General features: G+C 40.5%; 1 protein-coding gene across 1 annotated transcript in view; it reads left to right on the top strand.

Annotated features, from left to right (window-relative positions):
* Positions 1 to 23,799, top strand: part of MAGI3 (membrane associated guanylate kinase, WW and PDZ domain containing 3) — a 267,634-nt gene that overhangs the window by 203,293 nt on the left and 40,542 nt on the right. Inside the window, exons 14-16 of the mRNA XM_060231211.1 lie at positions 2,983 to 3,175; positions 9,229 to 9,414; positions 21,130 to 21,315. Coding sequence (XP_060087194.1) covers positions 2,983 to 3,175; positions 9,229 to 9,414; positions 21,130 to 21,315 — 565 coding nt within the window. The remainder of the gene's footprint in view (positions 1 to 2,982; positions 3,176 to 9,228; positions 9,415 to 21,129; positions 21,316 to 23,799) is intronic.

Below are 23,799 nucleotides of genomic sequence, written 5' to 3'. Positions count from 1 at the left end.
AGGGTTATATATCTGAAAGCTTGTAAAAGCTTGCATGTGTGCTATGGGGTTTGTATTGCATTCATCTGCCACTTGTTTCTTGTTATTGCATGGCAGATAAGTTTTGTAAATCCAGGTGTCATAAGAAGGCTGTTGAGCAATGTAGGGGAATTACCCTCCCCCCCCCAGTAGTCTGGGCAGTGTGGTAGATTATAATACAATTGTGGCTGAGACATTCTATCAGGATACTTAGTGGTCCTACCTTTGTGATGCAGTTGGGCAAAAATTGTTAAGAAAACTTTGAAACTAGACCAAGTAGTTATAAGAATGGTAGTGGAAAGTGCTGTCAGGTTGCAGCTGACTTACAGTGATGTTATAGAGTTTTCAAGGCACTCTGAGCTGGTTTGCCGTTGCCTAACTCATTGTCATGACCTTGGACTTCCTTGGTAGTCTCCCATCCAAATACTAACCAGGGCTGACCCTGCTTAGCTTCTGAGATGAGATCAGGCTGACCTAGGCAATCCAAGTCAGGGTGTTTAAAAAGTACTTAATATAAAAGGACATTCTGCCTTTTATATTTGTCCTTTTCTTGAGCTTCATGGGATAACGTAAGTGTGCTACTATAACGATGTGTATGAAACTTTACATAGGTTGATGTGATGTCTCCTGTTTTTCATCTGATGTACCTTGTCTCTTATCAAAGGCTGAGATAGGTACCTAAATTAAAATCATAATACCCTGCTTCAGCGGGGAGGGCAGGATATAAGTCAAATAAACTAAACCCTGGTACCATGACAGAACCATCTTGTTTCAAGCTGCCCTTAACCACCACAATCTCACTTGATTTTTTTTTAAAGAAATACCTTACACAAGTTTTGCATTGTTGTAGGTTCAGGGTTTGTCATGTTTACAAAAGGAGGATATTGTATAGTTGAGGAGCAACAAGTGAGAATATCTTCTTGCACATCCTTGTAGTTCTGATGGTACATAAGTTTATCATAAGAGTTATCCCATTAAATTCTGGAGATTTTAATTTGAACGAAGAGATGAAGGTAGTGTATCGGATATACTGGATCAGTCCATTTATGCCCTTGAATACATAAGAATATGAAAGAAGCCATGTTGGATCAGGCCAGTGGCCCATCCAATCCAACACTCTGTGTCACACAGTGGCCAAAAAACCCATGTACCATCAGGAGGTCTATCAGTGGGGCCATGACACTAAAAGCCCTCCCACTGTTTCCCCCCCCCCCCGCCAGCACCAAGAAAACAGAGCATCGCTGCCCCAGACAAGAGAGTTCCATCAATACACTGTGGCTAATAGCCACTGATGGACCTCTGTTCCATATGTTACATACAGTAACATACAGTGACCTTACCATTTAGAAGATAGACAGCTGTGTTTTGTACCAGCTTATTTTTTTTTTTAAATCAAAGGCAGTTTTACAATGCTACGGACATAAATAGTAACACAAAAGTATGTATTTCAAGAATGACAAGGTTAACAATAATATCACACAATCTCTCATACATTCTCAAACATTGTTAGAAATAGAAATGGGATTTTGGACTGAATTTTCTTCCATTATTACACAAATATACTGATAGATTTGTGTTTCTGACACTAAAACTGGTCTGCTTGGTTGCTAGATCTAGGGCAGGATATAAGTCAAATAAACTAAACCCTGGTACCATGACAGAACCATCTTGTTCCAAGCTGCCCTTAACCACCACAATCTCACTTGATTTTTTTGAAATCTCACTTGAAAGGGTGGCAATTGTGGGGGAGCTGTCCCGGAGGCACCTACTTAATTGTGGGGTGCCTCAGGGAGCAGTTCTCTCCCCGATGTTATTTAACATCTACATGCGCCCCCTTGCCCAGATTGCCCGGAGGTATGGGCTGGGGTGCCACCAGTACGCTGATGACACCCAGCTCTATCTATTTATGGGCGGCCGGGCTGTCGATGTTCCTATAAATTTGGACCTGGCGCTGCAGGCCGTAGCAGATTGGATCAGGTCGAGTGGGCTGAAATTGAATCCAGCGAAGACGGAGGTCCTGTGCCTGGGGCGCGGTGCTCCGGATGGAGGGATCTCCCTTCCTGCTTTTGATGGTGTGTCACTGGTACCAGTGCGCAGGGTCAGGAACTTGGGAGTGCTACTGGAGTCTTCCCTGACAATGGAGGCCCAGGTGGCAGCCACTGCCAAATCCGCCTTCTTTCATCTTAGGCGGGCGAGGCAGTTGGCTCCCTTCCTGGAGCACAGTGACCTGGCAACAGTGATCCATGCAACGGTCACCTCGAGGCTAGACTAGTGTAATGCCCTCTACATGGGGCTGCCCCTGTGCCGAACCCGGAAACTGCAGCTAGTGCAGAACGCAGCAGCCAGACTGCTATTGGGCCTACCCCGTGGGAACATGTGCAGGCTAGGCTGCGGGAGCTGCATTGGCTGCCAATTGTTTACCGAGTTCGTTGCAAGGTGCTGGTTATTACCTTTAAAGCCGTATATGGCTGAGGACCTGTCTACCTTAGGGACCGCCTCTCTCCATATGTTCCCCAGAGAGCACTACGATCTAGCTCACAAAATTTCCTAGAAGTACCTGGGCCAAAGGAGGCCAAACTAAAAATAACTAGAAAACAGGCCTTCTCTATAAAAGCACCCCGATGGTGGAACCAGCTGCCGGAAGAGGTTCGGGCCCTACGGGACCTTAGTCAATTCCGTAGGGCGTGCAAAACCGCCCTCTTCCGGCTAGCCTTTCAAGATGGAGCTTGAAATAAACATCACGCCATCACAAATATTAATAACTGAGATAACACTGAATAGAGATATTTTAGACTGTTTTTAGATTGTTTTAGATTATGTAAAAATTTAATAGTAAATGGTAATTTTATTGAATTGTATAACTGTTTTATTGTTCAATGGCTTTGCCATGCCTGTAAGCCGCCCTGAGCCTGCCTTGGCGGGGAGGGCGGGGTATAAATAAAATTTTATTATTATTATTATTAGATCTACATTGGAGCTATCATTCCACTGGGAGCAGCAGAGAAAGATGGCAGACTACGTGCTGCTGATGAGCTTGTGTGTATTGATGGCATCCCTGTCAAAGGGAAATCACATAAGCAAGTTTTGGACTTAATGACTAGTGCTGCACGAAATGGCCAGGTGCTACTGACTGTCCGCAGAAAGATCTTCTTTGGTGGTATGTTGAATATCTACAAATTTGTATTCTTGTGCTTGGTATTGCTTCTTGTTATTGTATTAATTAGTCCAAAATTCTTCCTTCATGTCTTTTAAGTGCTTTGCATTCTAATGGTAGTACCACAGCTTTCAATATATTGTATTTTTAAAAGGGCCAATATCACAGTGTCCACAAGCAAGTTATGTAAGATAGAATCACACCTAGAAACTCACAGGGCTTAAGAATTAATGTCTGGCAGAAGTTACTAAGGAAGTTTGTACTTTTAAAAGCTTATAGCTAGCATTAAACTTTTGTTGGTCTTAAAGGTGCCACTGGATTCTAACTTTGCTCCTTGTCGTCTCACATTATCTATAGATGTAGACAGAGCAAATACTTAACTCATTCAAGAAATATATACAGTATTTTAAAGGTTGTTTTAAAAATTCTTTATTCTGAAGTGGTGCTGCTAAGCAGGGGTGGTGGTCTTTTGTTCATGGACACTACTTCATTCTGATCACCAGTCAGGACCCTCTTGCAAACAACATCAATTAGCTTCCTCTTGGCCCTAACACCAGCTCTGTCTGGTTAGCAAGCAGCAGGGTTTCCATCATAGCTTGTAACCAACACGTACAACAAAAATATGTTAGATGTTTAATTCGCCACCCCCCTGTTCCCATCATAGTTAGAAGTTTGAGTTGTGTAAATAGTGCCTTAGCTTTGAGGCACTGGAAAGAAGAGTAATCCAGCTGACATATCCCACTCCTCCTCACTACAGCAAAGAAAATATCTAGTACTCACTCCAGTAAAAGCTGTGAGCCATGCCCAGCATAGTTGCTTTTGATTTTTATCCTCCCCTCATTGATCCCAGGAAGAAGCTGACAGCTGCTCTGCTGCAACAACCCAGTCTCCTTATTTGCTTAACTGATTGCTATGGCATCTGGTAGCACATACTCCATTTTGGAAGAGGCTGAGGTAACAACACTTCCTTGCTGCTGCTCCTAGCCAAGTACCAACATTTCATATCACATTAGCAAGCAACAGCAACCTTTATTGGCATAACAATCATATTGATAACAGAAAAAGAAGGGACAATCCAAACAATCAAGGACCAGTCTATTAATACAGTGCTCGCCTCATAGATGCAAAGTACAACAATTTACTTCATATAACATTAATCCATGATACTAAGTAATAAATTCATGTGACAAACCCAAGAGCATAGTCTTACCCAAGTAGCCTGATATTATCTGAGATGCATTTCACTCAGAATTTCTATAGTCAAAGAAGTGCAGGACATTGTGACATTGTAACTGGCTAGATTAAAAGGACTTCCTTTGAAAAAATGGAGGGATCACTAATAAAGAGACGGAAAGACAAAATAGTTGAGTTTGCTCCAGTAACTGACATAGGGATAGCCTCTTTTTTTTACCTCTTCTCTATGAACCTAAGCAGTTAATGTGCAGGTGCACCTGATTCTGTATGTCTTGCGCATTTTGTGGATCCCTTTGCTTTCTAAAATTTGAGCATTTGGATGGAATCTCAGGGTCCAGGTCTGCTGTGGTAACTGAATTTGGTTACCTAAGGCTCTAGGAAATCAGTGTTCATATCCTTTAAGTCAGGGGTGGCCAACGGAAGCTCTCCAGATTTTTTTTTGCCTGCAGCTCCCATCAGCCCCAGCCAGCATGGCCAATGACTGGGGCTGATGGGAGTTGTAGGCAAAAAACATCTGGAGAGCTACCGTTGACCACCCCTGCTTTAGGTAATCTTCCGTAGGCTTGAGAAGTTGTGCTTCAACAGCTACCCAATGACTATCCAATTGCATTTGGAATGTATAAGTCATGGAATACAATTCCATCTCATGATATTACAGACTTTGCAGGGTGCTGTAACCTGCATGACCTACAGGGGTTCTGTCATTGGCTTGATATCAATTTGGAAATTCATAACCTTCTCTGCTGATGCCACATTTGGCAGAAGAGCTCTAGGACCTGCAGATACCATTAGTGAATGTAGATTGTTCATTGGAATGACTGTCTTCCCTATTTCCAATTTTTGTTCACACTTGGAAACTGATTTGAATGTAGCTGTATTTGATCTGTAGTAGTGAACCAAGGTGCTCTAATGCTTTGAAGACTGATACATCTTAAATGAACTAAAGCCCGTTTTTTCTTATTCAATCATTTTTCTTATTCAATCATTCATATTCAATCATTCAACTATCGTTAATGATAATTTTCTCTCTGTGTTTCTATCTATTATGGTTGGCTCCAACCTGGTTAACCCAAGACTGCCCCAGCCAAGTCCCACAGCAGCTTACAGTAAATGCAATTTTTCCTTTCCCTAATTAGAGTGGAAGTATAGAAAAAGTATTGCAAATAGCCGCAGGAGTTCAAAAATAACCATCATCTGGTGCTCTTCAGGGCAAGGCACAAAAACAGCATGAATTGTCTGAGATGTTTATGACCATAACAATAAGAATAGAATTCTTGACTCTGACATGTCAAATGAAACACTGCCTTTTTTCTGGTCAACACCTTGATGATCTAAAATGTAGGAGGATAAATGAAAAGAATCCTTGCAGAGCTGCAAATAAACACCTCATTTTAAATGTATCTCCTTACTATTCTGCAAATAGGAAGTAGTGTTTAATGGATTAAATATAGATTTGGGTGAATGTAATGTTCAAAACTCTCACTCCAGCCCCATTAACTCCTTTCTTGGTGGTTTGACTAAGCATGTAAATCCCTGCCTAAAGATAACCTGGACCTATTTGACACCTCTGAGGGAGTCCCATTCTCCCACCGCCTCATCTTTTGATATCTACTGTGGTAAAAGGCAGCAATGAGAAAAGGGAAAAGAGGAGATCCGGGAAATTATAGGCCAGTCAGTCTGACTTCAATACCGGGAAAGTTATTAGAAACCATTATCAAGGACAGAATGAGTAGGCACATGGATGAACACAAGTTATTGAGGAAGACTCAGCATAGGTTCTGTAAAGGAAGATCTTGCCTCACTAACCTGTTACAGTTCTTTGAGGGGATGAACAAACGTGGACAAAGGGGACCCAATAGATGTTGTTTACCTTGACTTCCAAAAAGCTTTTGATAAAATTCCGCATCAAAGGCTCCTTAGTAAGCTCGAGAGTCATGGAATAAAAGGACAGGTTCTCTTGTGGATCAAAAACTTGCTAATTAATAGGAAGCAGAGAGTGAGTATAAATGGGCAGTCTTCGCAGTGGAGGATGGTAAGCACTGGGGTGCCACAGGGCTCAGTACTGGGTCCCATGCTCTTTAACTTGTTCATTAATGATTTGGAGTTGGGAGTAAGCAGTGAAGCAGTTGGGAGTAAGCAGTGAAGTGGCCAAGTTTGCACATGACACTAAATTGTTGAGGGTGATGAGAACCAGAGAGGATTGTGAGGCACTCCAAAGGAATCTGTTGAGACTGGGTGAGTGGGCGTCAACGTGGCAGATGAGGTTCAGTGTGGCCAAGTGCAAAGCAATGCACATTGGGGCCAAGAATCCCAGCTACAAATACAAGTTGATGGGTTGTGAACTGGCAGAGACTGACCAAGAGATCTTGGGGTCGTGGTAGATAACTCACTGAAAATGTCAAGACAGTGTGCGATTGCAATAAAAAAGGCCAACGCTGGGCTGGGAATTATTAGGAAGGGAATTGAAAACAAATCAGCCAGTATCATAATGCCCCTGTATAAATCGATGGTATGGTCTCATTTGAAGTACTGTGTGCAGTTCTGGTCACCGCACCTCAAAGAGAATATTATAGCATTGGAAAAAGTGCAGAAAAGGGCAACTAGAATGATTAAAGGTTTGGAACACTTTCCCTATGAAGAAAGGTTAAAACACTTGGGGCTCTTTAGCTTGCAGAAACGTCAACCGCAGGGTGACATGATAGAGGTTTACAGGATTATGCATGGGATGGAAAAAGTAGAGAAAGAAGTCCTTTTCTCCTTTTCTCACAATACAAGAACTCATGGGCATTCAATGAAATTGCTGAGCAGTCAGGTTAAAACGGATAGAAAGAAGTACTTCTTCACCCAAAGTGTGATTAACATGTGGAATTCACTGCCACAGGAGGTGGAGGGAGTTACAAGCATAGCCAGCTTCAAGAGGGAATTGGATAAAAATATGGAGCAGAGGTTCATCAGTGTGTGTGTGTGTGTGTGTGTGTGTGTATTGGCCACTGTGTGACACAGAGTGTTGGACTGGATGGGCCATTGACCTGATCCAACATGGCTTCTCTTATGTTCTTATGAGAGCAGATAGGCAGCTTTTGGTGTCTGCTGTACAGGGGGGGGGGAGGTGCTTCTTAAAATCAAAATATGCTAAAGCTGCAAACTAGTTGTTATCTTGCAGACAGTTTGTACATATTATGTTTGTATTATACCTGGTGATTGTTTTCAGCCTGTCAGTGTATAACATATGCAGTCAGATTGAGTGAGTGTGTGTGGAATGGTACCTGAAGGCTAGGAAAAGATTCATCAAAAGCAGTTTATGGCTTTGAACCTCAGCCTACATTGCTATCCTGGATTATCCTGACAGTACAACATGTTCTTTGTAGAAATGGTGATATGGTAAGATTTCTTAAGTAAAGAAAAAAAAACAGTTTAAGTTACATGTAGAGAAAGCACATGCAAAAAAGAGACGATAACCTGAGAGCAGCAGTTTTGTTTAGAGGGCCCAGTGACCTGAGACCAGTGTCTAAGTTTCTGATACAAAGAAGTCCGTTCTAATGAAAAACAGTAAACTGGCTCATAGGAAAAGAGGGAGACTTGTCTTTGCCACAGATTTTCTTTGCTTGTATCTCCTCTGCTTCTCTACAGGAAAAGAGAACATTTTCCTGTGAGTAAGCCTCACTGAGTGTATTTCAGTAGGATTCAGAGTCAACCTTCTAAAAATTGCACTCATGATCCCTGGTTTTCTAGACACATCTTAGGAAATAAGACATGGAAATAAGACATCAAATGAAACTGGACCTAGGAAATTTGGAAGTTCATACTGTCAAGTTTCTATCTGTTGTTTTAATTATATTTTTAATACCTCATTTTATTTTACAATGAGGACCAGCAACAACTTACAACAGTATTCTCCCCTGTGGGTGTTCCTTAACCATTTTGCTTTTGTACTGAAATATAAATACCTTGTTTCATTCTGCTGAAATCGTTCTCTTGCCCTTATACCGAACACGGAGGCTTCAGGTAGTCCAGAACGTGGCGGCCAGGCTGCTGGAGGGACTACCACGGTGGGAAACTGCACGGCCTGGGCTGCGGGATCTACATTGGCTGCCGGTTGTCTACCGTGTTCGCTATAAGGTGCTGGTTATCACCTTTAAAGCCCTATATGGCCGAGGACCTGCCTACCTAAAGTACCGCCTCTCCCCATATGTGCCCCAGAGAGCACTGAGATCCAGCTCACAGAACTTACTGACAATCCCTGGGCCAAGAGAAGCCAGGCTGAGGGCCACTAGGGAGCAGGCCTTCTCGGTGATAGCCCCTCGCTGGTGGAACGACCTTCCGGAGATGGTGCGAGCCCTGCGGGACTTGAACCAATTCCGCAGGGCTTGCAAAACATGTCTCTTTCAGCTGGCCTTTGAGATGGAACCCGACTAATTTGATGAATGGACAACTAGTCATCTTGTGGATATCACGACTACAGCATTTAGCACCTATTTTATTATATATTTAACTTTTAAATAATTTTTACTGTAACTGATATTTAAAATTGTTTATGTTGTTTTATGATTCATGGGATTCCCATGTCTGTCAGCCGCCCTGAGCCCGCCCCGGCGGGGAGGGCGGGATATAAAAATAAAATATTATTATTATTATTATTATTATTATTATTATTATTATTATTATTATTATTATTATTATTATTATTATTATTATTATTATTATTATTATTATTATTATTATTATTATTATTGTTCAGGTATTTCCCAATACCTCTTCAACCCCTTGGTTCCAACCCATTAAGTTTAATTTTGTTAATAAATCTTCATATTGAGCAGTATTTTCCTGATTTCTTCCTGTACATATTTCTATGACATTTTTAGTAGATAAACAATCAGAAGAGTCTTCATCCCAAGTTCCCATCTCCTCCCAGAATGGCTCTCCCAGGCCAAATCGAGCAGACCTAGCCAGACAGTTCCCAGAGGCCTATGATGTTGTACTGCAACGGAAGGAGAATGAAGGATTTGGCTTTGTAATTCTTACTTCAAAAAACAAGCCACCGCCTGGTGGTAAGTAATAAATAAAGATTGTCTGCCTTGCTTATCCAGGTGGGTTGCTTGATTTCAGTGTCTCTTTACGGTCATTACGAAAACCATATAAGGCTATAATTTCTAGTTAGAGTTCTCTGCCATAGGTTTACAGTTATTCCTTACCAGACAACTTACATACTTCTCTTCTTTTATTTTATTCCTTTGTAGTATTTTCAGGCTCAAGTGTGGAAGACTACTTCTTTCCTCAAATAATATATATATTTATATTTTGTATCAGTGCTGACAGTACTATCATAGCACATAAGAGAAGCCATGCTAGATCAGACCAGTGGGCCATCTAGCACTCTATTTTACCATATGTTCCCAGAAGGCCTACAAGCAGGGCATGTAGGCCAAATCCTCTGTATGTTGGTGCTTGCTAGTCAGTACAGGATTTATGCAGAAGTTTAGAAAGTAAGAAGTTTATGCAGTTAAGTAAGTTAGAAGTTTATGCAAAAGCTTAGTAAGCTACAGGCCTCAGATTGGGGGTGGGAATAGATTCAATGCAGAAAATTACTAAATTGTCATTTTTGGTAATGCTGTGGGGCCTCTTGAACTCAACACAGTTTAGGGTCTCAGCATGTTTAATCTAGCCCTGCCCCCACATTACTATTCAGAGGCTGCTGCTGCCTTTGAATATGGAACTTTAGTAAGGATGGCTTAAAGTTACTGATAGAACTCCATGAATTTATCTAATGCCCTTTTGAACCAGCTAAACTCAATGGCATCACTACAATCTCAGATATAGACATGGTGTATAGGTGGAAAATTGTAGCAATGTTTAATTTTTTAAAAAATCTTGCTGTTGGGTATTGCCTTTATGAACGTATCAGATACCATTTCAGAGTAACTGACCAATTTGTACTTTCTGCACACTACTTATCCGTGATTTGTCTGGATCATTTCTGGGCACTTGAATGCTAATATTCCCAATGAAAGCAGGCTGTATACATTTTTCAAAACCTAAGATAAATTGAAACTTGTCCTAACTAAAGGTATTGTTGCTTATATGAAGTGAATATGAAAAGCTGTCTTCTTTGCAGAACACAAAAGATAAGTTTATTGTCTCTTCTTTAGAAGGTTTAGTGGTTTGAGTGGACAAGGAATGGAATGAATTATTAGTTATTTCAGTAAGGGATAGCAGAGCTATGCTTTTAAACATTAACAGTTTCACACACCCACAGCTTTACTGAACTGACAGAGTATTTCTGTCAGCAAAAGAGAAAGAAGGATTTCATTTGTAACTTCTCCTTAAACCCAAGAATCTCAGCCTAATGAAATAGGGTTAACTTGTCTCCTGGGATATTTTCCTCAGTCCCTCACAAGTCCCAAACCTACTATTTCTCTAAGGTAAGACAGGATACCTGCTCTATTCCTGTTTCTTTATCAGCACCTGGACCCTATGTACCTATACTGTAGATATCTGAGTTCTTGTCTTCACCAGGTGAAGCCTGTCCTAAATGATCTTCTGGTAGTTTTTTCTTGTTCCTCTTTTGCTCCCCCAAGTCCTATCTGAGATGATGACAGACTTTCCCTCCACTTAACTGCCCCCCCAACATCCTCTCATTGGCTGATGCCGCTTAGTATCTCCCCACCCCGGCAGGAATTTGCTTGGATGTCTGTAGAATGGAGCTAGAGGCTGTCTATCACACCTTGGCTCTTCATTAATCAAAACAGCTGAAAGACATAGTCAGTTCATGTTCAGTGAGAAGGTATTTGAAAACCAGTTATCAGGCTGCAATACACTGCCTAATTTGTATTTTCCTACATATCAACAGATATGCCTTTCTTTTTACAAGTTTTTTTGTAGTGAGTTCTACTCTACATTCCACAGAATGTTGATTTTTTAAAAAATCTGTTCATAAAATTTTAAAAAGTAAATCAAGAAGTACTAGACTTGTCTGAGCTTTTTATAAGGCCTTGCTGATGTACTAGGTATGTAGGTTTCAGGATTCCTTATGATTATAGATCCCATCCTCTCCTCCCCCCCACCCCTTGTTTGTAAATCCTGCTATTTTCTCAGTCACTGTTAGAAGAATCCAAATGGGGACCCACAAAAAACTTGTGGGGTGGTTATCCCATTCCCCCCCACCTTTGCTTCCTCCCCTCCCCTCTCACTCTCTCCCTCTTGCCACCTCTTTTCATACTCTTTTTCTCCAGGATTCCTGTCACTTCCTCTCTCTTTCTGCCCCCCATCACTCTCTGTTTCTGCCACTACCACTCTCTTGGCCTCCCGCCTACTTCCTCCCCAGCACAGCAGCAGCAATGCTTTCAGCTGCCCACCTGCTTCTTCTTCCCACCCCTGCAGTAGCAGTGGTGGTAACAGTTCTTCAGACCCTATTCGGAAGCTCTAACCACTCTACCACATTGGTATGCATAGGGTGGCTGCTGTTGAACATAGGCAAGCAGCCAGGCCTCGTTGAGTCATCCAAGTCGAGATACCAAGTCACCCAGAGGGTGCTGCCAAGCTATGGTTTTATCCTTTTTAGTTAAAAAAACTCCCCAATGTTTTTTTTTAAGATTTCACATTCTTCTGCAAACCTGGGTCCATTTTCAAGTTTGTAGAAATATATATCTTCCCCGTTCATGGCCCCAGTTACTGGATTTAAGTATCCAAAGATTTGCTAGCTTGGCTGTTAGAATATGATTGGATACTATACTGTATTCATGTCTTTTGCTGTCTCTGTCAATGATTTAGGACTTTCCTTTTCATAACCATCTCTTCCCAAACCCATTGCTCCTTGCAATACAGCAAAACTGCAAAACATTAATAGCTATTTGACTATTGGTTTTGTCTATCTAAGACCATACTTTTAAATGACATTAAGAAACAAATAGTTTTTAGGTACCTTGTGACATTGCACCTTGAAGTAGTGAACAAATGTGTAGAAATGAGCTTTTGCTAAGGTACTAGGTCAGTACTCAGATTTTCCTCCTTTTTTTAATAAAGACAGTTGCCATAGAAACCATTGGAACTGGAGCTGTCGCCCTCTGATGCTGTGGAGTTGATTATGTGCCCTATGTTAGAAATATGAAGAAACCACTCCGCTAGTTGATTTTTATACTGCTGGCTAGTCAGAACTTGGACACTACCTGAGAGGAGATTATTGTAGATAACTAACCCAAATTCTCTGTATAATCCTGATGGTGCATAATACAATTCTTATCTAAAGAAAGAAAAAATTCTGTTTGGTCCTTCAACTGAAAATAGGCAACTTTTATAGAACATAGTAGAGGATAACTAAATATGCGCTTCATGTTAATAAGAATTATAATAGCAGTCCTCAATTTTCTGGATAACTTCCAAGCCATTGTTACCTCAGTACAGTTTGCTTCATGAGAATCCCTGTTTAAAATGAACACTGCACTTGCTGGATCTAAAATTAAAAGTCTATAATAAGCTGTGAATTTATACTCTCAGGTGCCTTCATATTCACAGACAATTCTTGGGTTTATTGTCAGAAAATGAAATAAGATTAAAATAAAAAAGCATATGTGTGTCTTCAAATGGAGTTAAATGCTAGAAGTTCTGTCTGCCATACCGTTATGGCAGCTTCATTAATTACAAGCTTGAATGGTAACTTAATCTCAGATTTTTTTATATTTTTCAAAAACTGCTTGAGATTTACTGTTATAGGTTTGAAATACCAATTGATAATTTAGTTCAGCACACCTCTATCCTATTTCTTCAGTTCAGCACACCTCTGTCCTATCTCTTCTCTTCCTGGGATAAATCATTTAGTATAGAACAGCCATAGCTGTTCAGACTGGAAGCAGTTCAAGCTTTTAGCTAGCATGCCAGCTGTGGGTTATTCTGGGTGACTTTTTGGTAGTGAGCATATCACTGGGGTACTAACAACATTTGTGAAAAAGTAGCTGGCACAGAGAGAATTGTTTGATACTTGTTATCTTGGGAACAGCCACTGCAAAATACTTCTGTGTATGCAGTAGTGTAAGCAGCTAATCAGAAAGAATATGAGCAGCTGCAAGGATTCAGGCAGAATTAAATGTGTCTCTGCTTAGACCTTCAGGGTTTTGAAGAAACAGAATGGCAGAAACAAAAGCAGATGGACTTTAAATTTAATAATATTCACCAAAGAATCAAAGATGCTAGTTAGTGGGGGGGAAAGCCCTCTGAACCAATACCCACCCCAGGTTGGGTTCAACTTTTGCAAATGTAGGGAGTGTGCTGAAGTAAAACATTCTTGCCTCATTTCATGCTCTCTCCACTTGCCAACAACCACTGTAAGGCTGCTTTCAGAACAGTATGCCATGCAGTATGGGAGCTGCAGTAAGAAATCTGACCAGATCCCCCCAGCCCAAACCCTTCTGTAAGTGAAGCAACCTCTGTGATTGGAGCTGGCTGTCATGCAGGTATGAGAGAATAGTGCTTTGTTGGATTTCCTCTTCTTGCAGCTCCATGCCAAGTAGCATTTTTAGGGTTTCCAGGCCCTAGCAGGGGCCTTTGGAGGGCATTCCAAGGGGTGGGCAGGGATGTCCTACCTCCAGATGATGGTTTGGACCACTTCTGCTAAAACCCAAATTCCAGTAAAACTGGAAGTGGATGCAGCCATTTGAGTGGTCCCTTTTGCTAGGGGGAAGTGAAAGGGACCACTCAAATGGCTGCCAGTCATTTCATGGCCATTTTTACCCCCCCCCCTTTTAATCATGGGGAGGGGAGCAAAACTGATTGCTGAAAAGGCTTGCAGCCTATTTAGGCTGTTAGCCTAAACTTGCTTCAAGCCTTGTCAGCAATCAGCGTTGCTGAAGGCTTGCAGCAATTTGAGGGGCCCCTTTTGCTTCCCTAGAGAGGAGTGAAAGGTGCTACTTAAGTGTAAGTGGCTACTTTAGGGGCAGCACTTCTGGCTTTTCTGTCCACTTCTAGTTATTGGAAGTGGCCCAAAAAACCTCATTTGGGGGTGGGATATCCCCCAACCAGCTGGCCAGTGGCCGAGAAGCCCTCCCTAATTTAGGGGATCCCCTACCTAGACCAGGGGGCTGGGATCCCTAAGCATATTGTTTTCAGAGGTCCCCAACTGGTAGCAGGGGCTTTACAGGGTTAGGGCTATGGCTCTAGGAACAGAGCATTCACTTTGTATGGAGAAGGTCCCAAATTCAGTCTCCAGTATCTTAAGAGGATCAAGTAGTAGGTCATGTGAAAGACTCTGGAAAGCTTCCAGTCAGAGTAGATAATACCAGGGCTTTTTTTGTAGCAGGAACTCCTTTGCATATTAGGCTATATCCCCCTGATGTAGCCAATCCTTCAAGAGCTTATGGGGTTCTTTGTACAGGGCCTACTGTAAGTTCTTGGAGGATTGGCTACATCAGGGGTGTGTGGCCTCCTAATATATAAAGGAGTCCCTGCTACAAAAAAAGCCCTGGATAATACTAACCTTTATAGACCAGTGGTCTAACTCAGTATAAGGCAGCTGGTTATGAGCCGGAAGCTGCTGGGGAAGGGGAGAAGTGAAAGGACCATTTCTGTAAACTCCATACACAGGAGCTGGATCCAGCTCCATGTTTCAGATTAGGAAGACGACAACTGTAGTTTTATACCCCACCCTATACTCTGAATCTCAGAGTCTCAGAGCAGCTCACAATTTCCTTTATCTTCTCCCCCCACAACAGACACCCTGTGAGTGGGTGGGGCTATCTCCCTGAAGCTGCCCTTTCAAGGACAGCTCTGCAAGAGCTATGACTGACCCAAGGCCATTCCAGCAGCTTCAAGTAGAGGAGTGGGGAATCGAACCCGGTTCTCCCAGATGAGAGTCTACATACTTCACCACTACACCAAACCGGCTCTTCTACTGCTTTTTGTGTTCCTTTCAAGTCAGCTGTTTGGCAAATTGAGGGTTTCTTTGTGGGTTTTTTTTTAATATAATAGAACAGCTGTCTGCCTACTTCTTGATCCAGTGATTGCTCACCAAAGCCATTTTTGGGTTTGGGAGGAGACTTGAATCCTTCTGGCCTTGTACTAGTGACTTGAATTGGTCCCTGATAATTTAGAAAAAGTCTGGAAGTTGCAGAAGTGCTTATGTCTGGTTAGACTGTTAGACCCTCCCTGAATGTCTCCCTCTATTTCTCTAATCTGATTTGTGGATCCTTGATTTTAAATCTGTGGGCAGGATCTATGTAATTTTTATTTGCTTTAATTTATGTAAAACACTTGCTGCTTGGTTGGTTGGTTTAAAGCACCATGTAAAATATTTTAGGAATGTCATAGATGTACTTAAGTCATTGCTGGTAACAAGCTTGGTAGATGGTATGAATGATGAATAGGTTCAGAGAAGCTTTACTGATGTCAAAACCATATAAATTAAAAAGAAAATTGGAAAGAGCTGTAAGTATCTGGATGTTTGTATCAGTGGCACTACTAGAATCTGGGCCACAGCCAAATGGCTTTGCTTGGTGGCACTTCAAAGAACTAGAAGAAAATCAGTTTTCTAGAACCATTTCACTAAGCCCTTGTATCTAAACGTGTTAGTGTTTATGAACTAGTAGTTTCATCAGGAATATATAAGAAGAATAAGAACAATTCATTTTAAGTTTAGAAGCCTTTATGTAGTCATAATTAAACCTTTCTTGCATAAGTAGAAACTTACTTACTTCTCCCCTTTAAAACATCCTGCTGTGCTCAATAATAGCTAATGAGGCATGTTCAGAATCACTTAAGCATGAGGTTAAAAATCTTTTAAAATTCATTGATGGGTTCTGGGTTGTTTTTTAAAAAATTGTTTAATCACACATTTTCCCTTTCTAAAAACAAGTTTTTGTACTTTAGTGGAAACTTCCATGTCATCACTTTTTAAAATTGCCTTTCTAAAAAGTTCTTAAATTGAGTGAACCAGTGTTTCAGGTGTAGTAGTAAACTCACTGTTCTCACCCTACTTCACAACTCTTCAAATTGTATTTATTTTTAATTTATTTTGTTAAAAACATCTATATCCTGCTTTTCTATCCTTATACAGATCATAGGGATGGGATCATTTTAAAACATGTAAAAAATGACACCTGGTCATAGAGCAGCAGAACAGTAAAAAATAAATACCAGTAACTTATATTAGTATTAGACTGGCCTGTTGTGCCTTCTTCTTTAGAGCCAGAAATATTTTGGTTATTTGGGAGAGCCAGTTTGGTGTAGTGGTTAAGTGTATGGACTCTTATCTGGGAGAACTGGGTTTGATTCCCCACTCCTCCACTTGCACCTGCTGGAATGGCCTTGGGTCAGCCATAGCTCTGGCAGAGGTTGTCCTTGAAAGGGCAACTGCTGTGAGTGCCCCCTCCAGCCCCACCCACCTCACAGGGTGTCTTTTGTGGGGGAGGAAAGTAAAGGAGATTGTGAGCTGCTCTGAGACTCTTCGGAGTGGGGGGCAGGATATAAATCCAATATCATCTTCTATCTCTGATTATGATGGTTCATCAATACTATTCTAAAAATGCTTATCACATGGTTTGTGGGCTGATAATTTGATTGTTAGAGATATGGGGAAATAGAACTTTTAGCAAGGTTAAGAATACTTGGATGAGGTGGTTTGCACTCAGAATTCTAATGGTGGATGGGTAATCAGATGCTGGAGAAAGAAGATCAAGATGGATAACCATGTTTGTCTGTCTGTAGCAGTAGAAAAGAGTATAGTGTGGTACTTATGTGTGTTTCATGTATCTATACTGTGGTGTCCAGGAAGTTTATTTCTTCTATAGAGTTATACATAGATTGATGATGGGTAGAAGTTGTGGAAAGCATGGTGAAATTTCTTGAGGGAGAAAGGTGGGTGCAATATTTTTAGTCCCTCTGAGTTGGGTGAGGTTCTTATAGTTCCATGGATATTCAGGAGAAAATATTACTTTATGAGCCTTCGGGATACTTAACCAGTTTTCCCTTTATAAACTATTGGAAACTTGTGGGACTCACCTGGAGACAAGAGTGGATTGTGAGTTCAATTTCTTTAAAATAAAAGGTTATCACACAGGTTATTTCCTTGCATTTATGTTGAAAGATCTAAAGTGATACATCTGTGAAAGGTTCTTCCCACTTCCCAATTATTTGTTACATGCAGTACAAGTTGATTGGCTTTAGTTGATGATAGTGCATGCAACACCCATACAAGACCACACAATTTAAAATGACATCATACCATATAAGTGTCATCTGGAAAAAAGGAAACTTACAAAATTTTCTACAAAGAAATCAAAGAATGGGCTAAATGATCTCCAGTTTGAAGCACACCTGCCCTGAAGACTGTGAGCTGTCGGGATTTCAGTGCTGATGAAATTTTGAAGGCACTGAAGGAAATCAAGAATGGAAGAGCACCAGGCTTTGACTGCATCCATAATAAGTTCTTGATTAACAGCAGCATGTTCATTAAGAAGTGACTTGCAAAGTTTCTCACTGACATCATGAAAACTGGAAGACTACCAGGGAAATTCATGAAAGCAAAGATAGTTGCTATTATGAAACCTGGAACACCAAGACATCAAGCAGAAAGTTTACAGACCTACGGTATTTCCCTTCTGAGCTCCTGATATAAACTCCTTGAGAGGCTAATTCTGTCATGATCATGACAGAATTAACTAGCATGTCCCTATAGAGCAGGGGTGGCCAAACTGCGGCGCAGGAGCCACATGTGGCTCTTTCACACATATTTTGTGGCTCTTGAAGCCCCCACTGTTGGCCAGCTTGGAGAAATCATCTGTCTCTTTAAATCTCTTTGCCAAGTCAGTTGGCAGCTTGGATAAGGCATTTAAAGTTACAGTTGCTTTCTTTCAACCTCTCCCTCCCCCATATATTTTCCTTCCTTCAAAAATCTGACATTCATGTCTTGTGACTCTCAGATATCTGAAATTCTATGTGACTCTTACATGAAGCTAGTTTGGCCACCCCTGCTATAGAGCAAGCAGGATTTGGTCCTGTTGTAGTTGTGAAGACCAGGTTCTCAGGTTAACAACTTTCATTGAGGTAGGATATCAGAAGTGTCTTAAGACATCAGCAGTTTTCATCTATCTGACTGTTGCTTATGACACAGTATGGAGGGATGGTCAGTTGTACATGTTTTTTCAATTTTCCCTTGTATAACATAATAATAATAACTCCTAAATAACATGCTGAATGATAGAACTTTCCAAGTAATTATGGGTCAGTCAGCAAACAGACGAAAACAGTCTATTCCAGGGCTCAGTCCTCACTCTAGCTCTTTTCAATCTGTACATCTCTAATATCCAGTTTGCTTATGCCAGTGACATGGCTATTGCAGTAAGGCACAAATCAACTGAAAGGACTGAGGAAAATATTGACTAGGGACCTTGAAATGGCAGTTTATCCGAAGTCCAGGAAAAAACAGAATGCTCCTGTTTCCATCAATAATACTCTTGCCAACTGTGAACTGAATGTCTACCTTAATTGAACCCAACTTAAATACAACCATACACCTAAATACCTTGGCATTACCCTGGATAAGACTTTGAGCTATAAACACCATCTTACCAATGTAGCAATGAAAATACACACATGAAACTGCATTCTCCAAAAATTATGTAGTACAATTTGGGGTGTGTCTGCTACAACTCTTAAGTGTTCAGCTTTGAGGCTGGTATATAGTACTGCGGAATATGGTGCTTCATTATGGCTCAACAGCCCCCAGAATCACAAACTTGATGCCCAGCTCAACACAAGAATCATCAGCAGACGTATTAAGCCCACTCTCACCTGTTGGCTACCCACATTGTGCGACATCACTCCCCCACGTCTCCAAAGACAAGATACTCTTCTTCATGAATATAGAAAGTTCATTGAAAACTGAGAGTTGCCCATTCACAAAGACATGGTTGACACAGGCCTATCCAAACTAAGATCCTAATGCCCAGCAAGAAGATCTGCACAAATCCTGCAGTCACAAAATTTCAATCTAGGGAATGAATGGATGCAGTCAGTTCCACCTGATATCCATATGCTGATAAACATCGATGAGAAGAACACAGGATTTGACTTGCCACGTAAAGTATGGAAGACAGCTAATTGAATATGAACAGGCATTGGCAGTTGTGCAGACCTGTTGTTTAAATGAGGCAAGCTACTTGGACCTGAATGCGATTGTGGACCTGAAGCTACTAGGACCTGAATGCCAGACTGTTTTCCATCTGTCACAGAAATGTGAGTGTTGTGCTTTCCAAGGAGATGTGATTGAGCTCTTTGAACTCTTTCCCAGTTGCAGCTGAGTGTGTTGAAAATTCTAGATATTATTATTTAGGATGATTGCCCAGTCGATCTGCATACCCATTGTATCAGCTTGGTTACATATTTTATATTATTACATACTTCTTGTGTGCAGCTCTGCTATAAGATAAGTAAATAAATGAATATCAGGGAGGAAGTTCTACAGTTATGGCACTATGGCAAAAATAGCAGTGCATCCTTGAGGTCACCAGCTTAAACATTGCAAATAGCAATACATGAAATAGGGTTCCCAAGCAGATTGAAGAGTGTGGGAAGCTCATTTGGGGGGTACATGCTTGCATAAACAGGAGTCAAAACTACTTAGGGATTAGACTAGAATCCAGATTGAGCTCTGAAATGTGTGGAATCAGTGAAATCTTTTAGAATAGGAAAACTACTTCTTCCTTTAGGTCCATATAGTAGAGGCTATTTTTGTATTTGTTGAAAGTTACAGCCTTTCTTCATGAGCATCATCTTACCTGGATTCAGTTTTTTATAATACCTAGTCCAACACAACCATCAGTCACTGATTCAGGTAACCTGCTTCTCTTAGACTTAAAAATGAAAAACACAGTTGGATAGCAACATACTGTAACTCTCAACAATCTTTTGGGCTTGTGAATTTTAGAACTGCTTGCTTGTTTCAGTTACCGATGCTTCAGTGTGGAGTTTCTCAGCTTGATCTCCTCCCCCATTTATGAAATAGGTGTGATTCAGAGTGTGTAGCAGAAGAATTCAGAGAGTGCAGCTGCAGAATAGTGATTGTAAAGCTGTGTTTGCCCAAGTCAAACAAAAGAAGTTCTTAAAGTAGCCCATGATGAGGAAAGGCAGGCATTATACATTTTGGGGGGAGTTACTGCAACATGTATTCACTGTGTAAATGTGTGTGTTGCTTATTTTGAAACTCAGGAAACCAACATCTTGAAATATGGGAATAATGGTGCTGACCTACTTACTGGCAGTTTTAAAGATTACCATGGAGATGTATATGAGGTGTTTTGAACATTCAGAATGTTTATAAATGCCTAAGTGTGGTGGTAGTAATCGTATTTTAAAAATAGTAAGTGGAATTGGACTGTCAATAAATTAAATCATGTCTTTAGATGTATCTTTCTGGTGTGTAATATCAAATGTATCAGTGCCATCTACTGATGGCCTTCAGCATATTTCATGATTACAGATCAGGTTAAGAATGCAACTGGTCTCAGCATAACTACCTAACAAACATAAACTTACTCATTCCTTTTCACCTGAGAGATATAGTTTTTTGAGAGAGGGCTAAGAGTCTTTTATCTAACTGATTTTCCCACATTCCATTTTAAAGAAATGAAACCAGATAAAGTATGTAGCACAAATACATCTTTTGAGTAAAAAGGCTCCAAAGTCAAGAACTAGGTTTGGTTGTGATAGTACATGCTCATATGTAAATTATTGATGATTAAAAGTGTACGGTAAACACTGACACAATTCTCTTCATTCCCCAGTGATTCCTCATAAGATTGGCCGTGTCATTGAAGGAAGCCCAGCTGATAACTGTGGGAAACTGAAAGTGGGAGACCGAATTTCAGCAGTGAATGGGCAGTCAATTGTGGACCTCTCACATGAAAATATTGTTCAGCTGATAAAAGAAGCAGGAAACACTGTCACACTCACTGTTGTTGCTGAGGAAGGTAATGAGGTGCCAGTTGTGCTTGTACTATTGCACTGGAAAGTTTCACTAGACTGCATATTTCAATGGCTTTCTTTATGAAGCAAAATGTTTGTTATGCTGAGTTTTGTCTGTAGATGTATGACATCAAGTGCATCAAATAGTCCTTCCAGTAACTGATGAAATGCCTCTAATCTAGTGCATATAAACTCTGTTAACAGATGGCCGAGAAAAAGCATTTAGTGAAAAGAATATTCTGTGAAAGCATATATCACTTGACTCTCTTCCACACAAACACCACTTAGCTGAGCTCCTTAATTTGCCCATCAGTAGGTTTGGTGCCAGATTTCATGGAGTACAGGCAGAAGGGTCTTAGGGTACTCGCAGGGCCAAACTAGATGATGCAGGTTTTTAACAAGTTGTGTCCATATTCCCTGGACTCAACTTGCTTTTGCTGCAGCTTCACAGTAGATCAGGCTGATATAAAAACTGAAGGTGGCAAGTAGGGTATGGGGGGGAGCATAACTATTTCACAGTGTTTCCTGGGTGACTTAGAGGCGGTGATATAATTTGTTGTCCTTGCTTTCCCCAGACTCTTCCCTCTACTCAACAAGTTCTGTAGAAACCTGATAGATAGGGGGGAAATGAAATAATACTGAGACCATAGGTGAAATCCAGTCCACAATACAGTCTGAAGCACTACCACAATCATAAAAGAGCTCCAAAAGAAAAGAGCCTAACAAATGCCTCATTAGGCAGTCATCTCCCTAGTGTTAGGAATGCCGTTGTCCAGTACTGTGAAGGTATACAGACTTACCTGACTTTGTATTCTCAGTACACAGAAAGCAGAATAGCCTTTGGGGACCAGTGAATGATTCAGTTGTAACCTGCCTTTGCTGTGTTTTAAAACTCCCTCTCCTCCAACTTTCTAGGGTATCAGCAGTAATTATTGTGGGTGATACAGGTATACACGTTTGGTACTAATTTGTTCCTTCCAGCTTTTATGGACAGTTAGAAAATGTTGTACAACAAAACAGTCTAATTCTCTGACTTGCAAATGAACTGTTGCTGATGTGCTTTTCCAAGGTGCTGCTTTTGCATTTAATAAAACTTGCTATGGTTATTTTGCCAGAAAGGTAACTTTCTACAGTTTTGAATAATAACAACATTAAGCCTACAAACTAATAAAAAAGGATCCTCTTCACATTTACTACAGATATTTAACATGTTATCATAGTCTATGATACATAATGTCAACTATTTAATTTACTTGTAGCAAAGAGGCTTTTTATACTTACATAATCCATTATTTTTCAATAAAGGTGCTTACATTTTTTTTCAATTTTATTGTATGCCAAAGTAGGGCATGTCGAAGCCATTGCTCTGAATGCGAGCTTAATGCCAGTAAACTTGAGGCTGTTCTGGTCTACTTTACCTCTAGGTTAGAATCCTCATCACCTCAGATAAATTGCATCCTCTTTTCCTGAGGAAAGTACACATTTGAAGAAACTTAACAGGGGTATACAATGTAATGTTTTCAAGGGTTTTAAAAAAATGTTTCAAATACAAAACACAGACCTGAGAATATACAAAGGAATATGTAACCTAACTACAACATTAAAACTGACCAGCCAATCAGATGTGTGTTGTGGGTAACAGAATGTGAACTAGTATACTTTTCATAGGTGGAAAATTAATACAAAAGACCACATAGTGAATTTCATGTCTGGGAGAACAGAACACTTATTTCCACTAGCCAGCCAATAGCAATAAGAATCGCAGAAATACAAACAGCTCTTGAACCAGAAGCTAATATAATAGCCCATCTATTACTGATTTTACTTTTCCCTAAGGTTGTGTGCATGAATATGAACTTCTTAAATGACTGCAAAACCTCCTGTGAAACCTTTTCTCTTTCCCCGTTAGAATTAATAAATGCAGATTTTTTTAAAAAAAATTCATTCCCCCCCCCCTCCAATAGTTTGAGGGGGGAAACCCTAAACTATTTAATTCTGAGGGGGAATATCCTAAATTATGCTTCATGCTCCAGAAAGCATTATTTTAGTATTTTGCACAAAACAGAAGCCAGTCATGTAGAAAGTGAAAAGTGTACAGAGAAGTGGATGAGTAGAGAAGAGGCAAATTTATACAGACAGGTGGCCTTTTCTTTACCTGTGTTTATTAATTAGAATTCTGAATGTTAACCAGATGAAAGTGTTGACATTTGTCTCCATGGAAGATATTCATCCAGACACATGTCATAATAAAGGAATCCTGTGTTGAACTCCACAAGGCTTTGATTGACTAGGACATAGAATTTAATAATCTGTAGTATCTTCAAAGCAGTAGTAAATACAGAATGGTAATCTTGGTTTATAAATTTGGGATGAGTTTACATTCTTTAAAAAAGCTTTAATTCAGCACACCTAAGCTTTCCAGGGTAAAATGTCTGCAAGTCTTTTCACTGCAAAGATTTTCTTCTTGATTTGCACTCAGTCTTGAAAAA

This window comes from Heteronotia binoei, chromosome 2, assembly GCF_032191835.1.
Source record: "Heteronotia binoei isolate CCM8104 ecotype False Entrance Well chromosome 2, APGP_CSIRO_Hbin_v1, whole genome shotgun sequence".
Classification (NCBI taxonomy): domain Eukaryota; kingdom Metazoa; phylum Chordata; class Lepidosauria; order Squamata; family Gekkonidae; genus Heteronotia; species Heteronotia binoei.
This window is presented reverse-complemented; position numbering and strand designations above follow the sequence as displayed.